The sequence below is a fragment of the Pristis pectinata genome, chromosome 3 (genome assembly GCF_009764475.1).
Source record: "Pristis pectinata isolate sPriPec2 chromosome 3, sPriPec2.1.pri, whole genome shotgun sequence".
In the NCBI taxonomy this organism is placed as follows: domain Eukaryota; kingdom Metazoa; phylum Chordata; class Chondrichthyes; order Rhinopristiformes; family Pristidae; genus Pristis; species Pristis pectinata.
The window spans coordinates 108,495,909-108,513,254 of NC_067407.1; the positions used below are offsets into that span (position 1 = coordinate 108,495,909).

General features: G+C 41.4%; 1 protein-coding gene and 1 non-coding gene across 4 annotated transcripts in view; one reads left to right on the top strand and one right to left on the bottom strand.

Annotated features, from left to right (window-relative positions):
- The window catches only part of LOC127568481 (tyrosine-protein phosphatase non-receptor type 14-like), a 211,366-nt gene that overhangs the window by 62,255 nt on the left and 131,765 nt on the right, over window positions 1-17,346 (bottom strand). For all 3 annotated transcript variants that reach the window (XM_052012283.1, XM_052012281.1, XM_052012282.1), the window contains one exon: window positions 7,930-8,027. In XM_052012283.1, coding sequence (XP_051868243.1) covers window positions 7,930-8,027 — 98 coding nt within the window. The remainder of the gene's footprint in view (window positions 1-7,929; window positions 8,028-17,346) is intronic.
- Window positions 5,663-5,736, top strand: trnan-guu (transfer RNA asparagine (anticodon GUU)). The gene has a single exon. It is a non-coding gene; the product is annotated as a tRNA-Asn (tRNA).

A 17,346-nucleotide genomic window follows, 5' to 3' on the forward strand; every position in this document is an offset into this window, starting at 1 on the left:
CGGGAAATGGGGCTAGATGGGAGAATAGTTTAGCTCATGGTGAAGTGGCAGAGCAAACTTGATGGGCCAAATGGCCTACTTCTGCTCCTTTGTCTTGTGATCTTGCGATCTTTATTCAAGAAGGGCAGCAGGGAGTATGCTGAATAATTCCAGGCCTGTGAGTCTAATGTCAGTGGTAGTGAAGTTATTGGAAAAAACTCTGAGAGCGAGGATTAAACTGTACTTGAAAAGGCATGGATTAATCAATGAAAATCAGCATGGCTTTGTGAGAGGGAGATCCTTTATGGCCAATTTGATTAAATCTTTTGAAGTAACAGAATGTATTGACGAGTCTACATGGACTTCACTAAGACTTTTGACAAGTCCTACTTGGGAGACTGATCCAAAAGGTCAGAACCCAAGGAGGTCCAGGGCAATCTGGCAAATTGGATCCGAGATTGGCTTGGTAATAGGAGGCAGAGGTGATGACGGAGGATTGATTTTGTGATTGGAAGCCTGTGACCTGTGGTGCACCACAGGGACCGATTAATGACTTGGATGTGAATGCAGGAGGTATGATTAGTAAGTATGCAGATGACACAAAAATTGGTGGTGTTCTGGATACCGAGGAGGATAGCCTTAGTTGACAGAATTAGATTGATCCACTTTACAAATGGTAAAATGGGCAGCGTAATGACAGATGGAACTTAATTCTCATAAGTGTGAGGAAGAACTTTGGGAGGACTAATTGGGGTTGGATATACAGGGCCCTGTGGAGTATTGAATAACAGAGGGATCTCAGGATTCTTAAAGGTGGCAGCACAGATTGATAATGTGGTGAAGAAGGCATACACGATACTTGCCTTCACTGACCAGGATTTGGAATATAAGAGTTGGGAGGTCTTGATATAGCTTTATAAAACATTGGTTAGGCCATAGCTAGAGTACTGTACATTGTTCTGGACACCACACCATAGGAAAGACGTGATTACACTTGGAGAGAGTGCAGAAGAGATTCAGTGGGACATTGCCTGGGATGAAGCATTTTAGTTAGGAGACAAGATTGGATAGGCTTTCTTTGTTTTCCTTGGAATGAAGGAGATTGAGGGGGGACCTAATAAAGACCTAATAATGAGCACCGACAGGGTAGGTAGTAAAAAAAAGCTTTTCCCCAGACCATGTGTCTAAAACTAAAGGGCATAGGCTTAGGATAAGAGGTAAAAGGTTTAGAGGGATCTGTGAAAGATTTTTACCAAGGGGGTGGTTGGAATCTGGAATGCACTGCTTGAGTAGTAGACCAGACATTTGAATCACCAAAGTACAGAGGGCCATGGAGTAAGTGCTGGTAAATGAGATTCAAATAGACAGGTATTTGATGGTTGCCTTAATGATTAACAAATGGAAACATGAATAATTGACATGTTTTCAGAAATGCAATCCCATACTCAATATTCATGTGTTTAGTTTCGTGTTTTGTGCCCAAATTACAAAGCAATCACTGTGTAGCCTTCACTTCTTTGCTTACTGACTATTGAGAGTCTGCTAAAATGATGTGTAACATGGCTGGATTTAAGCACCAATGAAAACACCACCAACTTTACATAAAAAGACTAGGTATCTCGACTAATTGGAATAACCACTTTAGAGAAGAAGAGTAAATAATTCTAACTGATAACAAGCAGTTCAAACAGGCAAAGATCTTGGAGCATCCAAGTGGATTCTGAATGGAACAGGAGTGGATCTGACATAAAATCTAGGAGCTTTATTAAGGTGTGTAAGTGTCTGAAAATTCAAGCCTGAATCCCAGACTTTAGTGAAAGGGAAAGAGTAATAAAGATTCACTTGTATAATAGTCTATTCAGATTTGTGTGCTCAGATTAGTGCAGGTTGCCAAAATGATGTAGCTATTGTCACTCTGGTGATTTCTACCAGACACTGTTGTAAACTTTATATGTTTAAGCACATTGCACATAAAACTGGTTTACTACTGCTGTCAACATTATGTTTTAACACAACTTCAAATCAATCCTTTTAAGGAGACTCACATAAACCATCTCAACAAATACAGCTCTTGTTACATACCAGTAAACTAGATCTTGGGATTTCCCCAAGACTTAGCACAGCTGCAGTGCATTCCTGTGTCCCTTCACATCTACATGATAATTTCACACTTCGTAGGTGCCAGGAATTCAATTCACCCTAATGGCATTTCACCCCAAAAAACGGAGAGCACTTGTAAATAAGGAAATCCAAATTCTTCATTTCAGTCAACAAGTTTAAAGAAAGAGGATCTACATTTTCTTTTACTTCTCACGTCCCTTTTAGGATAACTCCAAGTGCTTTCCAGGCAATGAAATCCTTATAAAGTTTAGTCACTGCTCTAATGTAGGGAAGCAGCAGCCAATTTATAATCACCAAGCCCTCACATACTGCAATTTAGTAACCAGATACTCAGTTTAGTAATATTGGCAAAGACAATGCAATCACGAAGAAGGCACACCAGCGGCTCTCCTTCATTAGGAGTTTGAGGAGATTTGGTACGTCACCAAAGACTCTCACAAATTTCTATAGATGTCCGGTGGAGAGCATTCTGACTGATCGCATCACCGCCTGGTATGGAGCCTCCAATGCAGAGAGATCACAAGAGGCTGCAGAGGGTTATAGACTCAGCCAGCTCCATCACAGGCACAACTCTCCCCAGCATCGAGGATATCTTCAAGAGGCGATGCCTCAAGAAGGCAGCATCCATCATTAAGGAACCTCACCATCCAGAACATGTCCTCATTACTACTATCAGGGAGGAGGTACAGGAGCCTGAAGACCCACACTCAGCGATTTAGGAACAGCTTCTTCCCCTCCACCATCAGATTTCTGAATGGTCCATGAATCCTACCTTGTTATTCCTTTTTTTTGCACTATTTATTTATTTTGTAATTTATAGTGATTTTATGTCTTTAACTGTACTGCTGCCACAAAACAACAGATTTCACAACATAAGTCAGTGATAAAAAACCTGATTCTCACACCAAGAGTAGCTCTGTTCTTCTTCTAAACAGTGGCATGTGGTCCTCTCATATCACTTGAGAGAGCAGATGGACTTGGTTTTAACAAAATTCGAATGGCTGGATCTTTGATGGTGCAGCACTCCTTCAGTACTACACAAAAGTGTCAGTCTGATTGCAATGATAATTTCCATTTCAGTGTTTTTAACATAGCAAAACATCTCAAGGCACTTCACAGGAGAGTTATCAAACGAAGATCCTGAGGGGTCTTGATAGGGTGAATGTTGAGAGGATATTTCCTCTTATGGGTGAATCTAGAATTAGTGATCACTATTTAAAAATAAGGAGTCACCATGAGACTGGTGAGGTGAATGCTTTTCTCTCAGAAAATCATGACTCTTTGGAACTCTCTTCCTCAAAGGGTGGTGGAAACAGAATATTTGAATTTCTTTTAAGTTGAAGGTAGACAGATTCTTGGTAAGCAAGGAGTTGTGGACTGGAGTGTACAATCGTGAAATGTGGAATTGAGTTTACAAACTGAGCAGCCATACCTTATTTCATGCCAGAACAGACTTGATAGACTGAGTGGCCTACTCCTGTATCTAATTCATATATCTGTATATATTAGTTCCCAAAGCCACACAAAGAGAATGATGAAAAGTTTGGTCAAAGACCTAGATTTTTACATACATCTTGAAGATGGCAAGAGATGCAAAGAAGTTTAGAAGGTAAATTACTGAGCTTAATGCAGTTGTACACAGCCTGCAGCCCATAGAATGGTTTGGTCCATTTGGTCCAACCCAGCACAGTGAGTGTACTCATCACCCCCATACCTGCAACTATTACTTAGCCAGAGGTAACTTCTGCTTATGTATGATGGGGTGGAGGGTTCAAGAGCAGTGATAGTGGTGGTGGCCTCGAGCTGGATTTCATCACCATGTGCAAAAACAGATATGGTGTTCAGATGATATTGCTGGAACACACCATGCAGCTAAGAAAATAAGGGAGCCCAAGGTAGATTCTTAAGAGACATCAAAAGCAATTATGTGGGTACAGAAAGATTATTGAGGTGCTCCTGTGTGTGTGACTGGATATATAAGGATAGAACCATAGTCTTAGAGATATACAAACATGTACACACAGCTCAGGCTATCAACCACATGTCCTATTTCACCAGCATGATGCAACAGGCACTTTATTAGAACATGTAATTGGTTTCTGTGCATTAAGCCCCACTCATTAGACACAAATTCTGGAGAACAGTTTTGCTTGGCTTCATCTCTCACCTTGCAAGATACTGCTGCCGATAGGAAGTGAGGCTAAACCTGTTAGGTCAATTCTCCAAACCACTTTCACCGTTGGAGATACTGTACCAGCAGCAGAGCTTTGCAAAATTATTCTTTATAGCCATAGTTTTCTAATGATAATCATTATCATGGTAGCATGGTAGTGTAGCGGTTAGCGCAACGTTATTACAGCGCCAGCAATCGGGGTTCGATTCCCGTCGCTGTCTGTAAGGAGTTTGTGCGTTCTCCTGTGTCTGCGTGGGTTTCCTCCGGGTGCTCCGGTTTCCTCCCACATTCTAAAGACGTACGGGTAGGTTAATTTGGGGGTTTAAAATGGGCGGCACGGACTTGTTGGGCCGGAAGGGCTTGTTACCACGCTGTAAATAAAATTTTTTAAAAATTTAATTAAAAAAAAATGAATGCATTGGCATTGGAAATTTTATATATTTATTCCTTTGCCTATAAAATCTATTTCTTGGAAAATGCTACAACTAAGTTTTAAACTGTAAATTATCTCTGAAAGAGATGCCCCAAGTACCAGTTTAAGATCGATTTTCAGATCTATTAATACCTCACTGGAATAGCTTTTCTACATCTGTGATCATCAGTGGATGGTGACATTAGGTATAATTATATCACTAAAATCAACCTCATGACTTGCTAGATCGGGAGTGGCAGTGTATATCCCCAGTGATTTAATTCCTTCATTCAAAAATTCTACTCCCATCCTGACTCAGATCAATGGATTTGTAATAATATCCAAAGGAAGGAAGAACAGTATTTGGAAACCAAATCCAATTTACATTAATCCATATTCAGTAACAGGCACGGTAGATTAGCGGTTAGTATAAAGCTATTACAGTGCCAGCAACCCGGGTTCAATTCTGGCCACTGCCTGTAAGGATAAGATAAGATTTCTTTATTAGTCACATGTACATCAAAACACACAGTAAAAAGGCATCTTTTGCGTAGCGTGTTCTGGGGGCAGCCCACAAGTGTTGCCGCGCTTCCGGTGCCAACATAGCATGCCTACAACTTCCTAACCTATACATCTTTGGAATGTGGGAAGAAACCAGAGCACCCAGAGGAAACCCATGCAGTCATGGGGAAAATATACAAACTCCTTATAGACAGTGGCCAGAATTGAACCTGGGTCGCTGGCACTGTAATAGCGTTACACTAACCGCTACACTACCGTGCCTGCCTGTAGTTTGTACATTCTCCCTGAGTCTGTGTGGGTTTCCTCTGGGTGCTCCGGTTTCCTCCCACATTCCAAAAGATGTACGGGTTAGGAAGTTGAGGGAATGCTATGCTGGCGCTGGAAGCTTGGCAACACTTGCAGGTTGCTCTCAGAACATTCTGCACAAAAAGTTGCATTTCACTGTGTGTTTAGCTGTCTCTGTAGTGCAATCAGTCAGCGCGTTTGGCTGTTAACTGAAAGGTTGGTGGTTCGAGCCCACCCAGGGACGGTGAGCTGAGGTTTTAGGGCAGGCATGGTAGTGTAGCAGTTAGCATAACACTATTACAGCACCAGCAACCCAAGTTCAATTCTGGCCACTGTCTGTAAGGAGTTTGTACGTTTTCCTCCGGGTGCTCCAGTTTTCTCCCACATTCCAAAGACGTACGGGTTAGGAAGTTGCAGGCATGTTATGTTGGCACCGGAAGCACGGCAACACTTGTGGGCTGCCCCCAGAACACTCTACGCAAAAGATGCATTTCACTGTGTGTTTCGATGTACATGTGACTAATAAAGGTCTTATCTTATTCGAAACTGCTTGTGCTGCTGATCATATCTATTATTTTACACATCAGCTAATAAAGGGAAGGAAAAATGCCAAGTATCAGAACTTCGCTGATACTGATTTAGTTTGCTTTTTGAGAAATATAAGGTTTGGGATTGTCATTTTATTAAATTTGCTTCCTAATCTCCTCAGCAGAATTATAACCTGATCCATTTCACAGTTTACAGAATAAGAAAGCCACATGCTGAATGCAATCCATGGGATTTGGTCTCTAGTCCTAAAGTAAATAAGGCAGCAGTGGATCACGGGGTTGCTCAGGTTTGTTAGATGGACATTTTTTAAATGCTAATGGAAACTACCCTCATATTCCACCATACATCACAGTCACAAATTGTTTGGTCTTACTGTTGAGGCTAGGGTCCAGAAAGCAGAAAGATCTAAGAGTTCTTATAGAAATAGATAGTGCTGGAAATATTCAGCAACTCAAGCAGCATCTGTGGAGAGAGAAACAGAATTAACATTTCAAGTCAGCAACCCTTCATTGAAACTGGGAAGGTTAACTCCATTGCTGACTGCCCTGCTGAATGTTTCCAGCAATTTCTATTTTTATTCCAGATTTCCACTTTTTTTGCTTTTTCACAATTTGTTACCTGGTGACTAGTTTTAAAAAGGGGTTCTCAGAAATCAACACAAGTTTCCTGTCATTACAACGTAACTCGAAGGAAAAATAGAGAGGTGAAAGGAAAATGCTTATAAGAACAGGGATGCAAGTAAAAGTACACAAGTGTGTACAGAAAGTATCCTTATGATCAGAAAGTCACACTCACTCTGAAGGTTCACAGAGGAAGAGTACTATTTGGAAAGAAGGCAGAATGTACCAGATATCCAATTATTAATATCCTGGTTACATCATTGATTGCTGTTGGTTGAGAGCAAAGGATTGATCTCATACCAACTGACAAGCACAGGAAGATTGTTAGCACATAATAATGAGGTTTGGATCCTGCAGCATGGGCCTAGGATTTAGCCTGGAGATGAGCTTTTTCTGGTTTCCCAAAGGTCCTGCAGAATTTAACTGCAGAGCATTTTTAAGTAGGATTTCCATACACAGACTGGAGGGCATTTCAAATGAGTAGCCTGTTTCAAATGAGTAGCCTGACAAGAGTAGATATTGTCACGGAGGAATGAGAGTTTTGGACTGGTAGGGAAGAGGTAGCCTTGGACTGCAGTGTACGATGGGTCTAATATTTAGGAGATCCTAATTACAGGAGTTGCCAAGTTATAGCGGCAGGGTGGGGTAAGGTTGGAACAGAGCAGGGAAAACAGATGATTAAGTAAAGCATACACTGAGCAAACCAAGAGGGTCATTTGCAGGTCAGCAGGAGGAACCAATTCTCCTGGCCTACAGAAGTGGTGTACAGATGTTTACGTCATGGATTCACCCCTTCTTTTCTCTTTGATTTCAAAGCCAGGGAAACCTACTTAGCAGTGGTTAAGAATAGAATGACAGCTAAAATAAGAGTAGGCAGCCTTATAATGCCTTAAGAGAAACCTGCTTCCCATGAGTGGAGCAGGCACAACCCCCAATGCAACCAGATGCGAGTGGGCTTGAGTCAGTTTCCATTCCCTTTTCAAACTGTTCAGATTTTAACCTCTGACACAATCTCAACTCAATCATTTAGGATTTAAAATTCAGCCCAAAGTGTCAGTTGCAGCTTTTAATAAAACAATACTTATCCACAGCCAGATCTCCACCTCTCTTGGCATCAGAGATAATACAGGTACATTGAAAGGGGATTTGGTGACTACATTCTTAAGATAGTTAAATTAAATTAAGTTTGTTGCATTCACTGCAAAGAATAAACCACTTCTGCAACCATCAAAAATGGAAAGGCAGCAATACCGCAATCATGCACTGACCTTGCACAGCTAAAGCAGCTAGCCTGATGCCTTGCTCCAACGTACAGGGAAGTCGCCCGTCGAGCACATCTTTCTTTACTTGAAGGTAATACTGATACCTGAAATTATGAGAACAGAATATCATTGTCAAGTGCTGCTTATCCTTAAAGAAACTGAAAATAACCCAATGATTTCTTTTTGGGATAGTTCTTTTGTGCAAACCATCACATTCGATCAATAACTAAAACGAGGCAACAAAGAATAAAACAAGGAAACAGCTATGTCAGAGCTTTCCCTCTAGTACCATCCATAAGGTATGGCAAGAGGCCTTCAAATTGCAACTGAAACTGTGGTCACCATTGAGGACGTAAGATCAGTCTTTCGGAGAGTGAACATGAAGAAAGCATCTGGCCCAGATGGCGGCCCTGGCCGTGTGCTCAGATCTTGTGCTGATCAACTGGCAGAAGTATCTGCGGACATACTTAACCTCTCCCTGCTTCAATCTCAGATTCCTACTTGTTTTAAGACCACTATCATTCCAGTACCGAAGAAAAGCAAGGTAACATGCCTCAATGACTACCGACCAGTGGCTCTGACATCCACCATCATGAAGTGCTTTGAAAGGTTGGTCACGGCACGCATCAACTCCAGCCTACCAGGCAATCTTGACCCACTGCAATTCGCCTATCGCCGAAGCAGGTCTAAAGCTTACGCCATCTCCCTGGCCCTACACTCAGCACTGGAGCATCTGGATAGTAAAGACACTTACGTTAGACTATTGTTTATTGATTACAGCTCCGCCTTCAACACAATAATCCCAAGCAAACTTGTCACCAAACTCCGAGACCTAGGACTCAACACCTCCCTCTGTAACTGGAGCCTTGACTTTCTAACCAACAGACCGTAATCAGTGAGGATAGGCAGCAATATCTCTGGCACGATTATTCTCAACACTGGTGCCCCACAAGGCTGCGTCCTCAGCCCTCACTCTACTCCCTATACACTCATGACTGTGTGGCCAGATTCTGCTCTAACTCCATCTACAACTTTGCAGATGATACCACCGTTGTAGGCCATATCTCAAACAGCGATGATTCGGAGTACAGGATGGAGATAGAGAGCTTCGTGAATGGTGTCATGACAACAACTTTTCCCTCAATGTCAACAAAACAAAAGAGTTGGTCATTGACTTCAGGAAAGGGGGGCGGTGTACATGCACCTGTCTACATTAACGGTGCTGAGGTTGAGAGGGTTGAGAGCTTCAAGTCCCTGGGAAGTGAACATCACCAACAGCCTGTCCTGGTCAAATCATGTAGATGCCACGGCCAAGGAAAGCTCACCAGCGCTTCTACTTCTCAGGAGGCTAAAGAAAATTTGGTTTGTCCCTTTTGACTCTCACTAACTTTTAACAATGCGCCATAGAAAGCATCCTATCTGGATTTATCACGTCTTGGTATGGCAACTGCTCTGCCCAGGACCGCAAGAAACTGCAGAGAGTTGTGGACACAGCCCAGCGCATCATGGACACCAGTCTCCCCTCCTTGGACTCTGTCTTTACCTCTCACTGTCTTGGTGAAGCAGCCAGCATAATCAAAGACCCCACCCACCCGGGTCATTCTCGCTTCTCTCCTCTTCCATCAAGTAGAAGATACAGGAGCCTGAGGGCACGTACCACCAGGCTTAAGGACAGCTTCTACCCCAGTGTGATAAGATATAGAACGGTTCCCTTATACATGAGATGGACTATGACCTCACGATCTACCTTGTTGTGACCTTGGACCTGACAGCACTGCACTGCACTTTCTCTGTAGATGTGACTCGTTACTCCGTACTATTATTGTTTTTACCTGTACTACATCAATGCACTCTGTACTAACCCAATGTAACTGCACTATGTAATGAATTGACCTGTACAAGCGGTATGCAAGACAAGTTTTTCACTGTACCTTGGTACAAGTGACAATAATAAACCAATACACCAATACCAAATGTGTTACCTAAAGAAGTGGCAAATGATTTGAGGGTTAATTTTCAATCCCCAATCCCACCTAAATACATCCGTATACCCACAAAGCTAAACAGTAAGTCTTGTTTGGGTTAATGCCTGAAGAACTGTCATATGATTGGTGTGCTGGCCTCAATATAGATCATTATCCCAACACTGAGGAAAGAGCCAGTGGTGTTTATGGTTAATGTGCTCACTGCCCAAGGATACTGACTGAACAAGGGTTCTATTTGTCAATGTATATTTACTGGTAAGGAGAGCTTAAAATGATGTTGAGGGAAACTCTTTTCCTCGAAGAGCCATATAGAAATTTGCATTAGCTGTTGTTTTACGGTGAACCATTAGCACACTTATGGTTATGTTGACAGTAACATGTCAGGAACATATAACGAGCTACAGTGTTACTATAACATGTTTACCAGGTTGTTGCTGAACAATGCTGTCATTATGGAAATCAGCTTTCACTGTTAGTTGTCACAAGAGTTATCACATGTAGTACAGCTTGACACTTGTGCATTGACTATTTTCTAACCACACAACACTAACATTATAATACTGCATAGCTGCAGAATTTTCAGAACACGGCTGCTTTCCATTAATCGAAATCATGCAGGTAGCGATTCTTCCCAGCTAATGAAAATACTTTACATTTCTACATGCTTTAATACAAGTCTTCTATTCTACTGCCTGTTAATCCACCTAGAAAAGCAGTGAAAATAAGCATCAGCATAAAAGATATGGTAATTAATACATCAGCAAACTTCCAATTTCATTTTTTAAATTAGGTAAATCAGTGAGTACAGTTCAAAAATAACAGCCCTATGCAATTCAAAGCAGATTTAGCGGGAATGGGCTGGTCATGTCATCCTCAAGGATAGAGGGCTACATCTATTTATCCTTCAGTGCACAAAAATAGGCACAGCAGGCATGGGAATTTGCTCACTGTGCAGGCTTCCCCAAAGTGAATCATCCATAGACAGCACTCATGTAACAATACTCCTTACAGAGACCTCCCTGGCAGCCTTCTGCCAGGTGTACGCAACTGTAGTCCTGGTAAGGCCTTCGTGGCCCTCTTGCTCAAAAAGCATGCTTCCTGTGGTTAGCTTTTCTCAGCAGCCTGTTAAAGTCCCTCTGACCCCTGGGAAGACTTCCTCCCATTATCAAAGCATTGGTTCTTACAGCAGCACCATTCCCCAAGAGCTGGCAGAGTGCTGCCTGTAATCAGCGTCCATCCCTGCAAGGGATGAGTGTTTGGGTTACGGCTGTAAGGCCAAGTGATAGATCAATACAGTAACTCACCCAGACACTACAACAGTGTAGCATTAGACAGAAAAATATCACAACTGTGCTTTGCAAAGCTTGCAACTGATGACCTCAATCATTATGCATTAGAATGTGAACACAGAACAGTACAGCAGTGGACAGGCCATTTGGCCTGTCAGGAGCTGCAGCTGGGTGCACTTCCCACATATGTAGTCATCAAGGAGACTGTAAGGTTCCCTGACTTCCCACATCTTGCAGGAATGTGCATTAGAAAGACAAAGAATGCTATGTGAGCACCATTAAAATGTAGTAAGGCAAATTCTGGGTCATTGGTTCCATTATGTTCAAGAACTCTCTGGAAATGGTTGGATCAAAGGAGATGTTAATACGTGTGATGCAGCAAGATAAAAGGGATGAGGGAGCAAGTTTCAGAAGGTGAGGAGGTGATGGTTGAACACACTTCTGCCGGTAGTCAGAAATGGGCCATAAGACACATGGTAAAGCTGACTTCGAAGAATGACACAGCAAAAAGGAGGGGAATGGGAGGACAACAATGAAGGGATTTCAGGCCAAGAATAAGAATAAGCTCAAATGCCATCTATAAATCTGTTGATGACACTACTGTTTGTTGGCAGATCTCAGATGGCAATGAGGAGGCGTACAGGAGTGAGATAGATCAGCTGCTTGAGTGGTGTCACAACAACAGCCTCGCACTCAACATCAGCAAGACATTGGAATTGATTGTGGACTTCCGGAAGGGGAAGTCGGGAGAACACGCACCAGTCCTCATTGAGGGGCCAGTGGTGGAATAGGTGAGCAGCTTGGATGCCAACATCCCAGAGGATCTATCCTGGGCCCAACACATTGATGCAATCATGAAGAAGGCACACCAGCGGCTCTACTTCATTAGGAGTTTGAGGAGATTTGCTACGTTACCAAAGACTCTTGCAAATTTCTATAGATGTACGGTGGAGAGCATCCTGACTGTTTTCATCACTGCCCGGTATGGACCCTCCAATACACAGGATCGCAGGAGGCTGCAGTGGTTCATAGACTCAGCCAGCTCATTATGGATACAACCCTCCACACCATCGAGGACACCTTCAAGAGGCGATGCCTCAAGAAGGCGACATCCATCACTAAGGACACTCACCATCTGGGACATGCCCTCTTCTTGTTACTACCATGTTGGGGGGGGGGGGGGGCAGGGAGTCCAGGAGCCTGAAGACACACACTCAATGTTTCAGAAACAGCTTCTTCCCCTCCGCCATAAGATTTCTCAACGGTCCATGAGCACTACCTCATTCTTTCTCTTTATTTTTTTGTAACAAAGTAATTTTTATGTCTTGCACTGTACTGCTGCCACAAAACAACAAATTTCACGACAAATGTCAGTGATAATAAACCTGATTCTGATTCCTCAAATGAATAATCTGATGGATATTGAAATAGTCTTTTCAACATGTGTCTCAACAGCTGTTGGGGAGGTGGAGTTTAGATAAATAATTTTCACAAAACTTTGTTTATATTTCATTCAGCTGTAAAATAAACCCATTTCAAAATACAGAGAGAATTTTAATATACTAATAAAAGCACCACATTTTCCAAAGGAAATTAGGAAATTCAATGACTATGAAGAGTAAGCTTGCAAGCAGCCAAAATGCAAGTCAGTGTACATAAAGCAGATGTTCATAAAAACATTACTGTGGATGATTCTGTTGTTAAGATAGGACATGATTTGGAGTTTCTCACCTTAAATGGATATGTTTGCACTTGGAGATGTTCATTCAATACTATGTAAATATTGTACATTTACTCAAATGGCCTGACTGAAACTTGTATCAATAATACATTTATACAAACATGTTGATTTAAAACAGAATGTTCCTTCATTATCTCAGAATGAGTAACAATCTAATCATCTAAAAAAATAAGTACAACAAAAGTCCTTTTCTCTAGATTTGAAGACCAGGGGGTTGTGGCAATTTGATGCAAAGAATTGAGAGTGCCACACTCTGCCTGATACAATACCAAAGCAGTAGAAATGGCTCTGCATGTGCAATCATGCCCAAAGTCCTTTTCTCCATGAGCTCCCACTAGGGTGGGGTATGTAAATTGCAAAGTGTGTGGTGGCTAGCAGATTGAGGGCGAGGAATGTAGATATCCAACAGTTAGTTGGGACATTCTCTCTTCTCTCCTCTTCCATCAGGTAGAAGATACAGGAGCCTGAGGGCACGTACCACCAGACTTAAATACAGCTTCTACCCCACTGTGATAAGACTATTGAATGGTTCCCTTATACAATGAGATGGACTATGACCTCATGATCTACCTTGCACCTTATTGCACTGCACTTTCTCTGTAGCTGTGACTCTTTACTCTGTACTGTTATTGTTTTTACCTGTACTACCTCAATGCACTCTGTACTAACTTAATGTAACTGCACTGTGTAATGAATTGACCTTATGATCGGTTTGCCAGACAAGTTTTTCACTGTACCTCGGTACAAGTGACAACAATAAACCAATACCAATAGTGGGGAGAAGATGGGTAGCACAATGGTGCAGCACTAACGCTGCTACCACGTGGCTCCAGTGACCAGAGTTCAATCTCGACCTTGCAGGCTGAGTGGAGTTTGCCTGTTCTCAATGTGACTGTGTGGATTTCCCGAGCGCTCTGGTTTCCTCTCACATTCCAAAGAGTTGCTGGGAAATCAATTGCCTACTGTAAATTACCCTTCAGTGTAGGTGGGTGGCAGGAATTTCAAGGGGAAGTTGAAGGGCATGAGAGAGAAAATAGATTACAGAGAACTAAGTGAGGGATGGAACTAGTGCCACAGACTCATTGGGCTGAATGGTCTCCTTCCATGTCATAAAGAAATGTAATAATTTTATAACAGATATTACTGTACACATCCATGCATTTGCACATCACATGTGTGAAGAAAAGGGTTTGCAGAAGAGTTTTTTTAAAAATAGACATAAGCAGTTTCATCTTTTGAAGGCAATCTATAGCACAACTTTCACAAGAATTTGATCTATATACCCTCATTTAGCAAATAATAAATCCCAAAGTTTTTGCTTTGATTTTCTGATGCATTTTTAAAAACATCATTCACCTAACATACAAAACCACTGTCCTACGCCAGAGAATTACCAGACCTCTTTTGGAAGAGAGAAAGAGGGACAATTTTCCAGTGTCTTTGCCAACACATAATCCTCAACCAACATCAAATACTTTCACTGCTGTTTGTGGGAGCAGTGTTCAAAATGACTTCTTTGTTTCCCATACAACTGCTACATTTCAAAGTAGTTAGAAGGCTGTTTCAGGGCACCCTGATATCATGGAAGGCATTACACAAATACAAGAGTTTATTATAGATAAAAGCAGTTTTATCTTTTAAATTGAACAGCTATGAAACACGACTGATGCCCTAAGAATTTAGAAGGTGTGAAGCAAGTACAAATCTTTCAATGTGTAAAGATAGAAACAAAGGCACATTTAACCTTTCAAATCTGTGACTCTTGAGGATCCTTGAAAGTTGAACATCAACTGTGGATAACTTGCTCCTAAAATGCTGCTCCACTAGAAGGACTGAAGGAATACCCTGGGCAGTCTACATGACAATTTTCCTAAGGATTGGATTTATGTAGCCTATTTTAGCAAATAAACCCCATAGTAAGAACCTCGTTCAGATGCATCACAGCTTAGTATGGCAACTGCTCTGCCCAAGACCACAAGAAATCGCGGAGAGTTGTGAATGCAGCACTGTCCATCACACAAACCAACCTCCCCTCAATTGACTGTGTCTACACTTCCCGCTGCCCCAGGAAAGCAGCTAACACAATCAAGGACCCACCCCCACCCCACCCCCACCCTCTCTCTTCTCCCCCTCCCATCAGGCAGAAGATACAGAAGTTTGAGAACATGCACCACCAGACTCAAGGACAACTTCTGTCCCGCTATCATCAGACTCTTGAACAGTCCTCTTATATGCTGAAGATTAACTCTTGATCTCTCAATTTACCTCATCATGGCCCTTGCATTTTATTTGTCTACCTGCACTGAACTTTCTCTGTAACTGTCACTATATTCTGCATTCTGTTTTTTTTCCCTTTTGTAAAGATTGATTTGTCTGGACAGCATGCAAACAAAAACCTTTCAATGTATCTTGGTACATGTGACAATAATTAACCAATTAACGGTTACCAATTACAGAAGAGTCAATATCAATAAAGAACATAAGTGGGACATACCAAGGGCAAGGGTGAATACATAGGCTTTAAAGTTAGGGACAGAGCAGGCAGAAGGCTTGTAGGGATATTTTACGCCAGACAAGGTCCAAACAGTCAAAATTTCTATCACCAGTGGTGCAAAGAGGCAGCAGGGTGCACAAGGGTTAAGGAACTAAGGAGCTGAGATAGGGCAATGAACAGGGAAGAAAGTTATAAGAGGTAATGTATAGTGAAGCCATGAATGAGGTGGAAACTATTTAAATCAATGAGTTAGATGTAGCTTGTAAGTCAAAAGAGACGGAGATGGTGTTAAGTGTACAGAATTTTGATGGCAGTCTATGGCAGTAGGTTTATGTTTCCCATTGTTACATTGGAGAAGATTTTGGCTCAACATGACTTAATGCTTGATGGCAATTCCATTGTGTAAGTTATTAATGTGACCCAAAATTCACTCTGCATCTTTTTCAAATTATGTTTAATGTATGAAATACTGATTATCGCAACTGATTCCTATGAACAAAGATTCCCTAAAAAGAAAACAAATATTTCCCTACAGGCTTTTGAGGCAGATTGAAATCTCTTAACAGGCATCATTCCCTTAAACACAAAGTCAAAAGTACTCATAAAAGTCATAAGGAGCCATCATAACAGACAGTATGCAAAGTATTTAAAATGTACAATAAATATTCCCCCAAACAATGCCCTGGTGTTTGTGTTGCTAATCAGAATCTTGGTTTAAGGATGATGTCCTTGGTTAATGTTTACATACATGACTGACGGAGGTTGTGATAACATGCCTGAACAAAGCTGTAATTACAAGGCTCTCTTCAAACTCCTCATATGGCAAACAGATGAAGAGTCAATAGCTGGGAGGCTCCTCCGTTCTTGTGCTACAGGGTAAAGTGCTCTTCGACTTTCATTAATCTGCTGATATCAGCTCTTTAATTTTGTACTTTTAATATTACTTTCAACTGTTCAATAGACATAAAGTGATATTCAAAAAAAATAACCATTTAAGGTTATACCAGTGTTTTCTTTAATTGAATGCATTTATTTTTAAAATTGACTTTAGACACTGTCACAAAGGTACTTTTATAAACCATTAAACTCTTTATTAGTGGAAGGAAAGATCCTATCGTGGATTATTCTCAAGGATCTCCAAGCAACAGGCTGTGCAGAAATAACAAGCAGCATCCCCAAGAGGTCTGGAAGCAGATTAGCTTCAAACTACAAGTGTCTGGCATGTATTTTAGTATTCAGATCAGAATCCAGAACTAATGGCAGCTGAACCTCCTGTTGTCAATAATAGTCAACTGGAGAGCAATCCTATTAAAAAAAATTCCAATCAACAGAGCCAATCTGTCATATTCCTTTGCACAATATTCCCGCGGCTTCTGTTAAAAGGAGCATTTAACTATTTTTCTAATCGTCTTTAGATGGAAGGAGGAAGGAGATTTTCAATCCCACTACCAACAAGTTTTCCCTCCAATACAAAACTGTCAATATTCAATGCTTCAGACTTTTAAAGTTAAATGCTGCAATGTTTAAAATATTCCAAGTAAGGTTCAGTGTGATTATCATGTATCAATAAGTACTGGCAGCTAATTCAGGGTGTTAATTCAATGCTGGATTCCTGCCACAATTCATAAACTAATTTAAGCTACGGTGTCATCAGGACTAATGGTTAAATGACAACTACCTACTATTCTTTCCTAAAATTAATGTGACACAAAGATTTTAACCAGGTCAGAATGTGTATTGTACATCCTGTACCATAGAACCATAGAACAATACAGCACAATACAGGCCCTTCGGCCCACCATGTTGTGTCAACCTTTAAACCACTCATAGACTAACTAACCCCTTCCTCCCACATATCCCCCCTTATTTTAAATTCCTCCATATGCTTATCTAACAATCTCTTGAACTTGACCA